We start from the raw sequence: 19,482 nt of genomic DNA, 5'->3' as shown, positions 1-19,482 counted from the left end.
TTTATCAACAAAGGCTATCGTATTTCAGCCTCTTGCCTGTTACATTACAGGTTAGCCGTCTTTGAGAGTAAACAAGGGAATCCAGATTCTAGCGGAAATCTAAAGAATGTAACCCAGGGACAAAGACCAGACATGGAAAACAAGCAAACACAACAAAGAACATAAAGTAACTAAAATCATACATACAAAGTAACAAAAGCAAATGAGCAACTCGGACTCCACTAAAAACTGGGAACATGGACCAGGTGCAAAAAAAGTCAAAAGTAAACTAATCCAATATATATACTGAACTAATGCATACTTTTTGGAGATACAAAACCATACAACAATTCACATGTATGTTCTATTTACCTAAAACCAAAACCCTATACATTAATAATGTGTAGTAATGTTTCATTAATGTTCATATCACAACTCATACGTTATGTCAGAGCTTGCCGAAACTACGCAGACTCTTTTGTATCGCGCTAGAACTCTAACAAATTGGCTTCTGGAACAGGGTTATGTTGCTACAAGATTGAAGTCATCACTACAGAAGTTTTATGGTCGTCATCATGAACTCGTGGATCGTTGTTGTATCCATCTGCACCATGAAAACTGATTTATTCAACGGGTCATAGTTTTCCTTTCCTCGTTTGTCTACCCCGGACTTGACTTTTTATGAGAAACTCGGCGGGTGCTTCTAGAAAAGCAGAGGACGCTTACTCTACCGGTGCACCTTGTCCATGCTCCCAGTTTTTAGTGGAGTCCGAGTTGCTCATTTGCTTTTGTTACTTTGTATGTATGATTTTAGTTACTTTATGTTCTTTGTTGTGTATGTCTGTTTTCCATGTCTGGTCTTTGTCCCTGGATTACATTCTTTTGATTACCGCTATAACCTTGGTTCCCTTGACTACTCTCTCAATCATACAATGATTTTATTTACCAGACCCTTTAACACTTCAAGACAGTATTTGCATAGAAATAGGGCATGTAAGTCTCGTTCTAGTTTCATTTTTTTACCGGAATTTTCGATGTACAACGTATTGAAAACCGAAGAGCTATCTGTATTTTATCGTTTACTTCCGGGTACCTGAAACGCTGTATAACAAGGCAAAATCTTCTAGTTTATGTTTTTTATTTACTACATTTATCATGTAGAAATAGTTATTTTTCATTTTTATCGGTATTTTATACGAAGAAAGATTTTTGCCTTTAACATTGAACCCAATGCTCTCTAAATGACAAATCTCTATGCCTTTGAATGGTAGACTAGGACCCATTCTCGTGAAATCACGGGGTCACATGACGAGATTTACATACCCTATATACGAACAAAACATTCGAAGGTTTGAAACATAGTCCTCATTCATTACAAAATTACATAGAAAAAGAAAGAAATTTTCAAGTGTTTAATATATTTACCTATTATATAAAGTTTTCTTTGTCTGATGGCAAAACACACTTAAAGAGAATGTTTTGCAGTTTATAACAGAAATGTAAGCTTAAAGTTAGAAAGGAAAAAAAACGATGTGCAATCATCAATTTAATCGCTTCAATGGGTAAAAACCCTTGAAATTGATTTTAGCATGAAGAACAAAGGATAAAAGCTACTTAATTTGATATTTTCATGTTTAAAAGTATAGTTAATCAGCTTCTTACAACACTCTTATAACACCTACAATGAATGAAATAAGCTTTAAAATGTATTAAAGCTGAAGTAGTCTAATTATATCATTTAAAGGATTACTGGGATGGTGAAAGTAAAATGAAGGACTAAGTAGGAATCGACATTTCTATGGGAGCTCACAGGTGCCAATATTGGTATTTCCACTTGAGCGTTAGTAATCCACCCATCAATTGTTGAGTATATGTTTACTTTTCTTGTAGATTGAAGAAAGAAAAAACGATAATTGGAATAAATGTTTTCTAATTATTGTTGTTTGTTCTTAGAACCGGATCTAACGAGACCATTAATGATGTATTTTATTTTTCAAAGAAAAATCTATCATAGAGAAATTTATTACTAGTCAGGACTCAAAATAAATTTGTGCTTTGAAGATATCTGTCAATAAGTTTATGTAAGACTAAAGATAAATTGAAGGCAGCTAGAAACAATGCTGGAATTTCATGTTGAAATGTATTTGCTTCGGCATCAAAACGTTTCATACCGGTATCAATGTTCTTTACAAGGTTAAAAAATGACCATTTGTCAATATCGTGCTGTCATTTATTGGTCTGTTTTGATTTAATGTTCCACTTGATTGTCTGCGATAGTTGTTTGCTTTAAAAGTATTTATGCCATAAAGATGGCAAGCAGATATTTCTGTTCATGTCTACAGACACATCAATAAGCAAGTCGCTTAATAATAAGTGCATGTCTACCATTTACGTAGTACAAAATAATGTTTTTTTCAATAGAAAGTTGAACTATGAACCTTATCCTTGTTTTCATATTTAATCATGAAAATATAATTCCGAAGTTTTACACTTTAGTAGATTAAACCATTTTCACACTGAACATCTTTTGGTCATTTACTTATACTACCAGACGGAGAACGGATTGACTTTTGTACCTCAAGTTATTGGTGTAAAGAATAATCAAGGGAACTAAGGTTCTAGCTGAAATCAAAGAATGCAATCCAGGGACGAAGACCAGACATGGAAACAGACACACACAACAAAGAACATAAAGTAACTAAAATCATACATACAAAATAACAAAAGCAAATGAGCAACTCGGACTCAACTAAAAACTGGAAGCATGGACCAGGTGCACCGGTAGGGTAAGTGTCCTCTGCTTTTCTAGAAATACCCGCCGAGTTTCTCATAAAAAGTCAAGTCCAGGGTAGAAAAACGTTTTTGAACCAATTGTTTGCTAATACTAGGGACTAGTTCAATTAAAAAAAACAAGATTGTTTTGGTGAATACTTTAATAACAACCTGTATCAGAAAATTGGTGACTTGTTTTGTCTCTTTACTTATTGTGTTATATAGTATGTTCTTGTCACACAAATTACATGAACCACCCGGTGGATGGTTTTAATGAAAAAATCATTAAAACTGAAACCCTTGGTCTTTGCTGCAATTATTATATGTTTTTATTGTAGTATCTATTATTTCATTTGTTTCGTCCTTTTTCCTTACACGCATACAATGCATACAATGTATATATTATGTCTATCCCTCGGAATGAATTGTGCTTAATTGTCCTTTTCTTCCTTCGACGATATTTTCGGTATCACTAAAGTAGCCTGAAACAAAAAAAAATGATAACGGATGAAGACATATTGAAAATGTAAATGTCGTAAAAATGTGACTTGACAACTGATCTATTTTTTTTTATTTTGAGGTTGTGGTAAATATTACCTGTAATGTAAGCTGTACTTTTCCATCGAGACGTGCCTTTGGAGACTTGTTTTGTAGTAATGTAGCACAATAATATTGAAACACGTTATTCTTTCAAAATTGATCAACAATAGGTCCAGTATATTTCTTCTCTTTTTTCGTGTAAGAAGATGTCTTGTTCATTTTAGCGCTTTAAGGCGTTATTTTGAACATTTAGTGCTGAAGGTTCCTTGTTCGTCTAATTGTCAACACTCTATGCTTTCTGCTGTATTCGATAATGATCACTTGATTTCAAAATACATAATAATGAAAACTTATTAAAATTTAAGTATTTCTCAATTATATTCAGTTGCACATTTAGAGTTAAATATAGGATTTATACCTTTTTTAATTGATGACCGACGACGCAAATGAAAACGATAATTAAAAGACTGATTGTTATGTGTCCATTCCAGTTGGTTGTTATCAGGGCTTACTTCTGGAGCTATATGGGGGAGGGTTATTTATACAGATCAATTACATTTATAATATAGTTTTTCTATGTATCTCCATATAATTTAGTTTTATATAAGCCAATTACCGATTCGGTTAAATCTTGATAATGCTGTTTCAAAACTACATGTATATTCAAATATCAATAAGCGTTTTTTTTAAATGTTTTTTAAGTACTATATATCTATATTTGGAAATTGCAATTGCTTCCCGATTGTTTGTAACGACGTGGAAAAGTTGTATCTGATAGATATTCAATTTTTCAATATATTCTATAATATAAAACTTTTTTTTATTCCGAGTTTGGGCTAATGTTGGCGTGTGTGATGTCTGTGGGTCATGCCAATCAATAAATGTTTATTCACCTTTTTGTTGTTTGTAAATACATGCATAAATTATGCAAAATTATTATTTTAAAATTTCCCATGTATGGATTTAATTCTTTAATAAATGAAAACAGTACAGCGTTGGTAAATAAATATTTGAAGTAAAATTTATTGGAGATAACAAAAATGTTCGATAGTGGATAAAACAGCGCTTAATATTTGTTTTTCTTTTAATACATTATTAAAGATTGATGTAGATTTTATGATCGAAATTGTGTCTGGTGTTTCTTTGCAGATTTTGATCAGATGTCTTAAACCTGGAACTGTAAAGGGAATTACCATGTCAAACTCACAGACATACAGTACTTGACACATTTTTAGTTACAACACAGGATGACAACGTCACACGTTAAAGAGTACATCCAACGAGTAGCTTCCATTGACCAAGAACAATATCCTGAATGGGACCTGAAGGTATGGCTAAAACATTAATTACAAGTGTTGTTTTATTCGGTGTTGTTGTCATTGACACGCTAATGAAGAATTTAAGTTATATTTTTCCATTCATCCATATAGTGTGCAAGGGGGGTGGGTGGATGTGGGGTTGGTACCCCTCTTTTATAGAAAAAATTATCATTTTCGTATGTAAAATTGACAAAAAATGACAAATAATGTCCTAGTACTCCCTTTTTCTGAATAACCCCGGCTGTTATCTGGATCCGCCCCTGCCATATTAGGTATAGATATATGTAGTGCACCTTGTTATCTTTTAATTACAAGATGTCTGTCTGTCTGTCTGTCTGTGAAGGTAGCGAAAATGAATGAAATCCCAACAACATAAATAACAAAGACGGAAAGTTTTTGTTGCTACATTAATTTAGTGCAACTCTTTTGTTTGACTTGAAACACAGCGGTCTTACTCACGTGAAATGTTATTGATGAATACTCAGTCAGTCGATCGTCTTTGTATTCTATTCTAAACTACAGTTAATAAAGAACTTCAAATAAATTTTCTAATAATAAATATAAATAAAAGACACTTTTCAATTTTTGAGATAACAATCGATGTTGCTAGAGTAGTGGTACACTATGACGGAAGTCTGTCATTATGAACTTTCAGTTAATAAGTACTGTATACCATTAGCCGTCGTTTTAAAATATTTACTAAAAAAACCTATGATCCAATGTTATCTGCTGAAAACCTTCTTGAAGTGTAAACACAAATTAAATCCACTTAAGTCCTTATAATATCAGGACTTTTAGTTTGGATGGTGTTTTCCATTGTACTTTTTTCAGTATCCAAATGAAAATAATTATAACTACTAATTTTTTCCAAAAAGAAGAATGGTTAATTTATTTATTAAACAATTTTTAGACTTAAGATGTTTGTCCATTAGTGAGTCTTAGAACAATTCTGATATAACGTGCTTAACAGGCTTTGAGACCAACTGTGGTCGATTTTTGATTGCTCTATGCGCAGCACGCGACTTATTGGGCGTGACTTTTGTGTGTGAAATTACTGTCCACCTTAATCGTGTAAACAAACACACGTAACATTCCGATGTGTATCATCTATTTTCATTCATTTCAGTAGCGTGAATGAACATCGAATTCATATTTTTAAAAATGAAAAACGTTATGTTTTAGAAAAGTTATATTGTAATCCATAAAATTCATTTACACACATACTCGGTAGCATTCGCCACACGTGCGCCATCATGTACATGTATGAAACCAAATAATAACAATCGTCAATGAATGAAACATTATACCTGTCCATGTGTGAACACTGTGACCTTATAATGCAAACCACTATTGCCATATCTAATATCGTACTACTTAATTCGCCCTTTCCTGCATTATAAAATACAAAACAAAGTTTTACTTGCGACCATTTTAACTGACATAGCTAGCCCAAAGTGTAGAGCCAAAATTGGCGGGTCTAAGGTTACCGTACTAGGTCACGAAAATGTAAAAAAAAGTACCGTTATTATCCTATCCTATACATGTAATACGGGGGAATAAATAAAGAACAAAATAGCATTAAATGTATTATTCTTTAATCCGAAGTAAAGTTTAGATTACCCTTCAAACTAAGTACATGCACAACGTCAAAAGGTGGAATTTGTTCGTATTCACATACATTGTAATTAATTAACTGCGTTGAAATGCTATCTTAAATTGAACTGCCTATAGTCAAGATAAAATAAAACAAACTGCGAATCCAAGATAAAGGTGTATATACATTTGTAGCTGTAACAGTGTGAATGCGTTAGTCCTTCCCATGGTTGAAGACTTGATAATATACTATACTTATAAACACACATAAAGAAATTTGATTTATATGAGAAGTACTAATGTTTGTGAGATAACAAAATGTACTATTTCTTCGGCTTTCAGGAGAAAGCGATCTAATTAATGTATCTTAAAGCACAATTGATAGTTTTGGTAAAACAAGTTTTGGTAATGGACAAATAATGTGAATTTATTATGTGGAAAACGATATTAGTCAGAGGGCTTTTTTTGTATTACCCAATTTTCAAAGTAATGAAAACATTTAACTAAAAGTACATGTAATTTAAGATCCGCCTCATAATGCGGTGAATTTAGAGGCTATTTTTAGATAAAAACTCTTTAGTATTTTGTACAGTCACATTTGAATCCTGCTAAACATCCTTTTTAGTTTTCGCAGTGACAAGCTGCGTATGTAGTTAAGTCATTTCATATATGACAATAAAATCATTTTTTGCTGCTACAAATGTAGTACATGCATGTACAAATATGCTGTGTTAGTTAAGGAAGATTGGACATAATGGAAGCTCGGTAAAATCTGTCCATCGGTTTCCTATGTTGACACACGTGGAGCTCGAATTCACAGCGATGTCCACATCGTGAGTACAAGTCAACTTGAAACTGTGCCGAAGGTATAGAGACGAGATAAGTAACAAAAATGAATTTTTAGCACAGAGCTCAGTAAAATTTGTTGAAATTAATATGCATATCAAAACTCCTATACATGCGTTTTAATTTGTACATGAAGTTATTGTTCTAGCACGCATAATCGTATGAACTCCCCAGTGATATCAAAAACTTTCCAAATATTGCGATGTGAATTTTTTTTGAAGAATTACGTTCTTTAAAGGTATCATTTGCGCAACATACATTTTTAGACAGGGTTGCACCAAAATTGGAAACTCATTTCCGCCCGTTTACCTCTACATGCATTTCAATCACTAAAAGGATGGGACACAAGGACAATAGGGTCAACAAATTTTGATTGCCACAAGCAAAAGAGGGGATGGGTAAGGTCGGGCAATTTAGCCTGCTGTGGCCGCAAAGGTTCCTAATCCTATCGAATATCACAGCAGGGTTCTTAACGTGCGAGGAACGTGACATCTTTCCCAACACGGTGCACCACTATGGTTTGCGGTCATGTTTTCCGTATTATAGCCTGACAACCCCAGCATGTAACACGCCAGGCGTACCCCATTCCACCACCTGGGACACACATTCCAGTTGTTCTATGGACAGAGCGCCTAACCCCCGGCTAGGTTTCTGAGCACTATTTAGTCGCTTTTTTATGACAAGCTTAGCGCTGCTGCAGGCCTATTCTTTTAAAACCCGGACCTGCACGGGGCTGGAATGTAAAAGTCGGGAGAAATGTACCACCTAACTAAATCATAATGGTGAAGTAGGTTACCGAGTATACTTTATGTAGTGAATTTGCAATATATTTGATTGATATTTTTGTCCACTTCTGGTGGACCAGAGGTCCCCGATGGTATTCACCAAACAAGACTTGTCCCACCCCAAAGTATCAGATTTTATCATATTAATCAAAATTTGCTGTACTAAAAATTTCTAACTACCTAAAACACTGAGGCTTCATTCATTGTATTGCACATGGTAGAACCTCTCGGTGAAAGGATTATTCTTCCAATATCGAAAATTCTGGTTTTGAGTACTTCTTGTAAACATTTAGTTTTAAATTTAGATTTCCTATATGTTTGATTCCAATGCTGCTGAACAAATGTTCCTTGAAACACGTGTATAGAATATAAAATTTGCAATTTATATGTAAGACTCGGAACCGCGATGGGACGCGGAGGTACGATGGTCGCGCAGAAGTGCGATGGTAGTACGCCAAAGTGCGTTTAGTGATCACGCTGAACTGCGATGTTAGACATGATTGTTTTGATGCATAAATGCGTTGGCCACTACGAGGAGATGCGGTTTTGTTGTGTACTTCGCTGAAATGTTTTGACTATCATGTAGATTTTTTTCCATTGATACCGTAAATATACGATTATCTTGAAATTCTACCGATTTGATATTAGTCTACATGCAATCAGAAAAAAACTGCTTTCAATAAATTGAATAAAAAAACTGTTTTATTCAATTTTCAAGTGGGTGTAGGAAAAAAAAAATTGAGAAAAAATATTAAATTTGTTTTTATAATTTCCTCGATAGTTGGAAGTATGAAGTATAAAACTGGCAGTCTCTTAGAATATGAGAACTCATTAATATGAAAATATTTCTTGACTAGCTTAACTGTAAAATGGTTGTAGATAGCTTTAAGACTAATGTATTAGCGTATGAACTACATGAACTACATACAAGACTGATCTTTAGTACCTGTACAATCTGCAAATGTAAATGTAATGTAGTATAGGACGGCGCTTTTTTTCTGCATGTGTGTCATCATATACACTACTGCTAAGGTTATCAAAGAATGATTGATGCTACAGAGGTCTTACTAGATTTGATGGATTAACAGACTATAAGTAAAATGAAGAGATTGATTGATTGATTGTTGGGGTTTAACGTCCGAGCAGCAATATTTCAGCTATATTCAGACGAAGTAATATGAAGAGAAACGTGCCAGTCTAGTCCACCGGAACTTCGACATTCTATTACAGTTTTAACTCGTATATTGCAGTTTCTATTTCGCCTTTCAACTATAGAATACGCTCCAAGATTCGTTGTGTCTTACTTTTTCAAAAGGTAAAATTCCATGATATCAAATTTATAAAAAAGCAATATTTTTTTCCGATTTTTAATACAATTATACATGTAACAAAGTTGTCCCGGTAAATCTTTTAATTATATCTGTTATTGTTTTCATGATGCTTGAAATACGACTTTCAGTATCCGCTATCTTTTGTAACCTATAGCTACAGTTTATGTTTCTTGAATTACCTCGAGTATCGTAACGTATCTTTTAAGTTTTGATACTGCATTAAATACATGTACTGTTAACACTCAATAATTATAATGATGCATGCCACGTTTGTTTATACAGGCAACAATGTACTAGCTACTTTCATGACTTGCCTTCCAGATTGTTAGTTTTCTCTGTTACATTGTACGCGCTTATGCACGTAAAATTTCGTGGGACGTTAGTGCACCAACGCACTTCCGCGCCGTTGCGTTAAACATCAAACGTACTTCAGCGTTGACCATCGCAGATCAGTGCGACCATCGCACTTCGGCATCCCCATCGCACTTCCGAGTCTTACATACATGATTGGTATTTTTGTATTTTATTTTACAAATTTCAGCCCTTAATTTGAAAAATATACGTGTTTAAATAAATATTTTTCTTTGATTATTTTCATTTACTTTTTTTTGTCTTTAAGATAAAATATCCTTTTTCAGTTAAAATCAGAAATTAAACCATTGAAAAAAAAGGCGTTAACTCCGTCAGCAAAAACTGGTGGGCCAAAATCAGAATGTCTAATTTGTTTTTTTTTTCCAGTATTCAAAAGTTAACCATATTTTCTTGTCTTTCAATTTTGCATGTTATTTTCTCATAAGGACATTATCAAAATACTTGTTTTATGGTGCAAATAAGTTTTGTAAAAAAAAAGGAAGTGGCATAAAAAAGTCAAACATTTGCGCAAATAGAAGATATCTTACAATTATTAAAATCAGTTGATGAATCATTTGGGTTTTTTTCTGAATTTAATAAGATTTGGTTTACGATGTTGTATTACAAAATTAGTTCGTAATAGACGGGTATAATTGAAGAAGTCATGTTTTGGAAAACAACCATTGTATATTTACTACTTGTTGTAGTAAAAGCGTAATCAAGGGAACCAAGCGGTAATCAAAAGAATGTAATCCAGGGACAAAGACCCGACATGGAAAACAGACATACACAACAAAGAACATACAGTAACTAAAATCATACATACAAAGTAACAAAAGCAAATGAGCAACTCGGACTCCACTAAAAACTGGGAGCATGGACCAGGTGCACCGGTAGGGTAAGCGTTTAAAGAATGCAAACGAATACACCAGTCCGTGAACAATGAAACTCGAATCTTAAATTTGAAGGAGTATTCGTCGGAAAACCAGGTGCGAATATGCGAAAAATAACCTTATGTTCCTTACAATACAGTATATATCAAGGGAAATACCTTACAATACAGTACGTATAAGGTGAAATACAGCCTTGAAAAACAGTGCATATCAAGGGAAATATCTTACAATACAGCCTTGAAAAACAGTACATATCAAAGGAAATACCTTACAGTGCAGTACGTATAAGGTGAAATACAGTCTTGAAAAACAGTACATATCAAGGGAAATACCTTACAATACAGTACGTATTAGGGAAAATACAGCCTTGAAAAACAGTACATATCAAGGGAAATACCTTACAATACAGTACGTATAAGGTGAAATACAGCCTTGAAAAACAGTGCGTATCAGGGGAAATACTTTGCAATGCGGTGCATATGAGGGGAAGTACCATACAATACAAACTTGAATTAAAAGGTGGACGACAGGCGAATAATATTGAAAATTGACTTCAGTTATTAAAATAAACGAGGACAAAAGAGAATAATGGGACTAAGTCCAAAAGGCCATACGCGCAACACAAGGTAAGAAGGTAGAATGTTTTTAAATTTACATGTATTCATATGCATTAAAAACAAACCATCTCTTAATAAGTTGGGATAATGAGCACTAAAAAGGTAAGCTCACATTATTATTTGTTCATGTATATATACCAATACACTTGATGTGGGGGAGGAATGGATAGGGTAGTAATAAAATCTCCCATGCTTCAGAATTAAATCGACGTAACCAAGTTGACATCTCTCTGAATTGGCTTTAGCACATGAAAAACTTGAGTCTTCAGATGAAGTTTTGCAACTACATGTACATGCAATCAATTTAAATTTACCAATGGTAAATTTTTGAAGATTTAACATTTGATTGTAATAATGCAACGTATTGAAGTAAATCAAAATGAAGTACTAATTAAATAACAATTAAGGTGAAAAAAAGATAGCACTTTTCGTAAATCCTTTCCTCATTGACACCTTTGGCTACCTCAATGCAAACTTTTTTTTTGAAAAAAATTGTTGCGTTGACTGACTTAAAGCACTAAACTGATCGCCTCTTCACTTTTTTAATTTCATATAATAAAAAAATACTGCAAAATCGTTCTTGGCATTGTCTATCTAAAGAGACGAATTCCTTTTAAATCTTTTTTCGAAATAATAAAAGGAAAATTAATATCCATATTGGATTCCAGTGTAATGTCAAAATATAGCGATTGCAACCATTTTTCATGAAAGGCAATGCATGAATATGAAACAAACCTCTGACACTTTCGCCAATTAATTCATACTAAGGTAAATGAAGCTAAAAATTGAAAGCCTCCAGAACATTATACAGCGTAAAGCTTTTTGGAATCGATAACCAGAGCCCCAAGGGTCATCACATTGAATTACAGATTTAATATAAAATACTGGTCTATCTAAATCAACAATTTAAGCGTATCATTGCCCGTATAATAAACGGTTTTCTCTTTACGGGAGGTTATTAAGAACGTCATTGAACATTTGACAGGGGTCGTAAAATTGACATCAGCATCGTAGAAATATTTCATTTTCTTCGTTTCTGGTTTGAAAATTAATGTTATTATTCCAATTAAATTACAAAATTCAAATTTATCACTTTTCAACTTGGAAATTCTATGCTTTAAAGTAAATGAGTCACTAGCGGGCACAACAAGCGATACATACTCACCGTTTACAATTGTGAGACTAACTGACAAGTTTTAAAACAGTAAAATTAGATGAAAATGAAATCATCGCTGTATTTGTTCTACTAAAAGTATAATGGCTGATGAACTAAGCCAATGCTTCAAAATGATATTAGTAAATATCATTTTTACAGTCGACAATTCGATTATTTTATTCTATTTCAAATGTGATAGAAGATGCATATATTTTGCATGTAATCACCTACATTTGATCCCGTGCAGGTCCGGGAGTTAAAAGAATAGGCCTGCTGCAGCGCTAAGCTTGTCATAAAAGGCGACTAAATAGCGCTCAGAACCCTAGCCGGGGCTAGGGCGCTCTGCCCACAGAGCAACTGGGATATGTGCCCCAGGTGGTGGAATGGGGTACCCCTGGCGTGTTACATGCTGGGGTTGTCGGGCTATAATACGGAAAACCTGACCGCAAGCCATAGTGGTGCACCGTGTTGGGAAAGATGCCACGTTCCTCGCACGTTAAAGAACCCTACTGTGGTATTCTCCCGGAGTAGGAACCATAGGGCTCCGCCACAGGAAGCTAAATTGCCCGACCCTACCCATCTCTCCCTATTTCCAGTGGCAATCAAATTTGTCGACCTCATTGTCCTTGTGTTCCATCCTTTTTCATTTCATCATCATTTCATGTTCATTTTATCATCAATTTCATGTTCATCGTCTGAATATAGCTGAAATATTGCTGCTCGGACGTTAAACCCAAACAAAAAAAACAGACATTTTGATCATCATTTCACTCACCATCTTGCATATTTGGATGCATAATTACCAGAAGCCTGTATGTTGTACATGTTTTGTCAGTTTTCTATTATCATTGAGTGACCCAATCAAACCAACCCTAATTACTAAGCACAAAAACACATTTGTATATATTTGTCTTTTATGACTTAGCAGGATGATACTTGAATCTAGGAAACATCAATAAAATAATATGACAATTCAGATACACCAAAAATCCAAGTATATGATCTTAATTTGAAAACAAAATATAGAACACCTACATTCACAATGCAATTAATAGAATAAAAAACAATTTTATATGAAAACCGACTGCAAGGAAACAAGACATCAACTGAAAACTTCAGCATTTTTAATATCAATGTGAAGCCGAAACAAACATATGTTGTTTCCTTTTACACCTTAAAAAAATCAATTGGGTATGTACATTGTGAGATAGAAACTTTATATCGGTCAATCAAATTATGATATGTAGTATTGTGTATTGAGTGATTTTTTTTTACTTCAGCCGAAAATGGTACAATCATGTTTAATGTAAACAAACTTCGTCCTCAATCCTTATCAAACCCGTCCTCGCTAATAGTCCACCTCAATGAAATGTTATTTTTTGGTGTGTCTAGATAAGCAGAGGACGCTTACCCTACCGGTGCACCTGGTCCATGCTCCCAGTTTTTATTGGAATCCGAGTTGCTCATTTACTTTTCTTACTTTGTATGTATTATTTTAGTTGCTGTATGTTCTTTGTTGTATTTGAATTTTTTCATGCCTGGTCTTTGTCCCTTGATTACACTCGTTTGATTCCGCTAGAATCTTGGTTCCCTTAATTACTCTTTTACACTGTCAATGGTGATCTGATTATATAGATACCAGATATGTTAAACACTTTAAAAAATTTAAACTGATCCCGAAAGTACCGCAAATCCGTTGTTTTTAATAACAGAACGATGTACATCAGGTCAGTAATATTTTAAATACAGAAATAGCAAATCCGTCTATTTCTATTTTAAAAGAACTAATTTTAGAACATCATACGTTCTTTTGGTTTTAAGCCTTTTTGTAACATTGCAACATTTACAATGTATGAATACTTATAACATTGTGAAATTTATTAAATAAATAGACCTGATGCATAGAAATCTGTCACAACGATATTATCGATGTGTTACAGAATGACACGAGAACAAGTCAATGTTAACAGTTAGTTATGGTGGGTATGTAACGAAAAATGTTTTATGCGTAGAAACATAACAGGAAAATAGTAATTTCTCTTTCATTCTTAGCCATGTTGAAATAAACATGTATTGTTTCCAAACGGAACTTCTCACACTTTCTCGCGTAGTGTAGCGGAAATGGCCAAGCAGTTCCGACTGTATTGTTGCATGAAATGAAATGAATAGAATACAATAGGCATGGTTGATGAGGATGAAATCTCATTAACAAGATTAAGTAATTGTTGATTTTTTTTTGCAAAATTAGGCAGAGAGTATACAACATGTACAAATGCACTTCAGCTTGATGTCAAAACCTTTAATAAATTCCCAACATTTAATTCATTTCCATTTTTTGATAATAAAAACAAACACGCTAGTTCTCGTTCTTATTCAGATTTTCTACATAAGACCCGGAGTAAACTTGGTTTATTATAAAACAGTTTAAGTTAATAATAAAGTGCATATTACTTCATTCTTCTGAGGAAAATATATCAATATTGAATATTTTTGCTAATAGTGAGAAATAAAAAATATTTAAAATACTAATTATAGTATTTTTACATATCTTTAATTTTTGGACATGTACTGTAGCACTGTCACAATATTCAATAATATTGTGTTTATACTTTAATAAGACATTATCTACCTGCCAAGAACCTGGGTTCATTTCATTGAGTATCTTTTTGGCATTTGAAATTGATTTTAAAATGATACATATTGCCGATTATCCATACACGTACGTTCTACCCATTAATGTTTTATCATTTGTGATCTTCATTGTCTGGATTTGAGAAAATAACATTAATGTAGCCAATTCAATCCATAAACAAAACACGTTCAATTACATTTAAACTGACTTCCCGCAAAAGAGTATTTTTTTTGTGGTCTGCGCGTTCTGGTGCATCTTTTATGCGAATTTACATACAAAACAAGACTGCTACATGTATATGTATTATTTCCGCATAGTTTTGTTGCAATCCCATCCATAGGACTTAATCTGAGAAAATGATTTGTAATATTGCAGGGTTTGAAATATTACGTTTTTTCGATATCCAATTCATGTTTTAGTAGAGATTCAAGGTGTACATTGTCACAATTTTTAATAGTATTACAGGTACATGTACATGTACAAGTAAAAACATCTACACTACAAATCTTATAAGCGATATACAGATAAATCAGAATATACTGCATGCATCAGTTACTGCAATTCTGTCATGTTTTAATTTTAAAGATACAATAATAATTGAAATATTCATAATTGCGATTTTGAGAAAAAAAAACACCTTGCATCAATAATGTTTCACAATGTGACAGTTATTATTATTGCCATTGAAAGTCCGAAGCATCTTCTCAATGATAACGTCGCAATAATTTCTGAATTTATAGTTATATGCATCCGTTGACGACGATCTTAGTTCTTAATTGTCCATGTATATCATTTTTATTTTAACTCTGTATTTTAGTCATTATTTTATTTCTATAGAAACCGCTTCCAAAACTGCCAGTTCCAGATCTGAAACGGACTCTTGAAAAGTACATCGAACTTATACAGCCAATTTTGTCTACAGCGCAGTATGCCAAGACTAGAGACATTGTGCAAGACTTTGGAAAACCAGGGGGAGAGGGAGAGTATCTTCAGGCAAAACTTAAAGAATGTTCAGATGTCAAAGACAATTGGGTAAGGGGGCTATCATTTGATGGGATTGAATGTTCTATGATACTACATTTCGTTAGTAATCTTTGACCTGGATGCTTTTTTTTTTTTAAATATGTTCTTTACTTTAGATAACTTCTCGTCCAATATTTGATTATCTTGTCTAAAGAGGTGTATTTTCTGATAATTTCATTTCTGTGCACCTCTGTCATACTCATTTTGTACCCTGACTCTTTAGGTCAATATATATTTAACTTGACATATCACATCCAGGCAAGTTTATCAGATTCTCGCTTGTGTAAAATGGAGATTTTCACATCTGTACCTGCGGTAATAATACGACTGTACAAGCTGATCATTTGCACATAAGGTTAGGTACACGTCAGGGACGGATACAACTGAAGAATAGGAGGACGCACACGCGCGTGGGGCTGGATCTGCCTTTTAACGCAAGTGTGCAATTATGTACGATGAAGCAAATGAATCTTTTTCTATTATTTTACACCAAAAAAAATGTGGGTTATTGGACTTCTGATAAGTTTCCATTTGTAGGGTTGGCATCAACCTGTATTTCAGTACATGAGATCTGGGCATAGTTAAGTGAAAATCAACATCCTGCACAGACTCATCTTATAAAAACACAGAAGCGCTGCATTTAAGCCGGCTATCTTATCCTAGAAAATATACACTACTTGTCCGTACATTCCTTACACCAAGCATTTTACAAAAAAACGGAAACATGGAATCGACAGATTTATCCGTTATTTATATAATAATTTTAATAATTTTATTTGTTTCAAATTACTAAAATATTTTGTAACCATTTCTTATTTTAATTTTGCTTCATGTCTTACTGAAATTCATCAACAAAGTTAGTCATTGTTGTAAAATACTATATCATGAATCTTTCGCAAAGGTTAACTAACGGCTACATCTACGTCAGAAAATCAAAAACACTGTAGGAATCAAGGGCATTGAATTAAATTTCTAATTATAATTAAAACATGCATTTCTTTATTGAATTAATTTGTGGATAAAAACAACTACCGTAAACGCAGACTGCATTGCAATAAAAAATAATATCAAGCTATTTTGTTAAATTTTGGTTGAATGCTATATGTAACCAAAGATACATCTATTTTATTTGTAGAAAACAAAATCCAGTTTATTTTTCAAATAAGAGAAATTTTCTAAGACAAATACAATTGCTTTCCAATTACCAGCATTCTTGATGTAAGATATTGGATTGGGGCCTATTGATTTGCAATAACGAGCGATTCATGCTTGATGTAATTCGTTTGAAGCGGTCCGGCAAAAGTTCTAATCAAAGACTCATTTGTTTTGAAATTGTTCATTTTCTCAGAGATTACCCAATTAGTTATCGTCTTTTATAAACTGAACGATGTTAATGTCTACTATTATTCATATTATCCATCAAATGATTACATGTTTTAAGAAAAGTCTATGGGTCCCTCATTAGGGCTACAGGATTCGAACATTTTACTTGTGCTTTGGTACCACTCTTAATCAGTTGAAAAAGAAAAAAAAGTTTTCTGCTAAAATAAACACGCAAACATGCAGATGTCTGGTTGTGTGCAGAAAAAAAATTAAGTAGCAAATCTTTAATGATAATGAATATAATTTACTGCAACAATTAAGAGAAAATAAAAGTGTTGACACTTTTCCATTACCAGTTGGTAATTAGGCGAAGCGTAAACGAAGCAGTACATCTAGATGTAACAATATTACTGAAAAAAATGTATGATTTATCTTAAGAATTTCTGAAGAATAACTTTTCCCCAGATATCATTAATTGTTTTCCCAACCTCAATATCAAATAAGATAGGATATACGGAGTTTACATCTAAGAGTAATCAACGGAACCATGGTTATAGCGGTTATCAAAAGAATATAATCCAGGGACAAAGACTAGACATGGAAAACAGACATACACAACAAAGAACATAAAGCAACTAAAATCATACATGCAAAGTAACAAAAGCAAATGAGCAACTCGGACTCCACTAAAAACTGGGAACATGGACCAGGTGCACCGGTAGGGTAAGCGTCCTCTAACTACACAGTTAAACAATCTCAGTTAAGTCGTACAAGATTAAATATTGCTTGCCTCAAATGCAAGAGGTTTTGTGTTTGAGCCCCAGACTGGACATATCAATGTTATACAATGTTAAACATTATACACCAAGCAGTAGCACATAGCTTTATTGGCTTGGGTGACGAGTAGACAGCTCGAATTTAGAATAATGCGTCTGAGTGGGATGGCATGCCTAATTTTGAACTGCTGTTTCTATTAGCTAAATGCACATGTACTATATCATAATTCTGGGATGTCGGACTGTATGAAGTAGTGACTTTCTTGTTAAAACGTCAACACGTGGTAACACGTACATTGTAAAAGCCGGGTAGGCACATCACATGACGTTTACATTTAACGATCATGCGCATTTGCACTCAGAAATAAAATATCAACAAAAAATAGCTGAGACTATTTTCTGTAAAGATGTAAATAACAAAACTTGTTATCCGTATCCATACATTTTGCTTACCGATATGAGATATTCATTTAGAGACTTTTTGTCTGAGAAACAGGATGGTCATTGAGAAGTTGCGCATTTAACTAAGTGACAAGATATTTCGTTTAGTTTGCGAACCATAAATAAAAGAGCTTATAGAAATGTTCGCATTTTGTTTCCAGACTATAAATGCCATTGTTTTCCTTCTATTGATTACATGTAATTACTAACATGCTTTATCTAAGTATCAGTCCAGTATTTTTTCTTACTCCTACTTTTAGTTTGTTTCCTTTTTTAACACTATTATTTAAATGATAATTACATGTTCATACAACAAATTTCATTGTTCAATAAACAACTTTGGTGTGAGGCGTTTGGGCGAAAAAAACATTGTTGTGTCGTCAGTAATAATAATATTTGGCATGTGTTAGATCATGTAAGAGATTGAAGATTCAAGGTTTGATACTTAAAAAAATACTTTAAGATGGAAGCTATAAACAGATCAACATTAAACTATTTTGTTAAAGATACGAAACAATTAAATAAAGATCCTTACTCAGTATTACAGGTTCATTTCCTGTCAGATTGACCTCTAAGGTCAAATGTTGAATTCATTATGATAATCGTAATGAAGACTATTGTCCTCTATAATACAATTTAAGAAGTCTCATAAAATACATTTCTTAACAATTACATTTCCGCTACACACGAATATTTTTAAAGGATTTTATTCGTAGTATGGTCGACAATGAAACTAAGATCAAAGAGTCTGAAACATTGTTGGTTCTAACCCAACAAGTTTCACGATCCCCAGGAACCAACTAGTTCCATAGCTCGAGAATTGCGATGAGCTTCGAGATTTCCTTCCCACGAACCATGACGACAATGTGACCTTTCCTGCTATTACTGATTGAAATGTTACTTGGATACGTGATACAAACTTCCATTAGTTTACTGACCATAAAAATATAGTTATTTATATAATCTAGATAAAGACAAAATATTTGTAACCTGTCAAACGAATAGAGATACTTGTTACAGGAAATGTAGCTGTTAATTAAGTTTAAGTAAACCACAAGATTTCATCCAATTTTCTATCGATCTTGACGTCTTAAAACTACAAAAA

At 33.3% G+C, this 19,482-nt stretch overlaps 1 protein-coding gene across 1 annotated transcript in view; it reads left to right on the top strand.

Annotated features, from left to right (window-relative positions):
* The window catches only part of LOC148619803 (putative vesicular acetylcholine transporter-B), an 89,382-nt gene that overhangs the window by 43,430 nt on the left and 26,470 nt on the right, over positions 1-19,482 (top strand). Inside the window, exons 2-3 of the mRNA XM_088580080.1 lie at positions 4,441-4,619; positions 15,652-15,846. Of these exons, the coding sequence (XP_088436206.1) occupies positions 4,539-4,619; positions 15,652-15,846 (276 nt within the window). The 5' untranslated portion in view covers positions 4,441-4,538. The remainder of the gene's footprint in view (positions 1-4,440; positions 4,620-15,651; positions 15,847-19,482) is intronic.

Source organism: Perna viridis, chromosome 4 (assembly GCF_037379345.1).
Source record: "Perna viridis isolate PV_CMFRI_1.1 ecotype Kerala chromosome 4, ASM3737934v1, whole genome shotgun sequence".
NCBI classification, from domain to species: Eukaryota; Metazoa; Mollusca; class Bivalvia; order Mytilida; family Mytilidae; genus Perna; species Perna viridis.
This window is presented reverse-complemented; position numbering and strand designations above follow the sequence as displayed.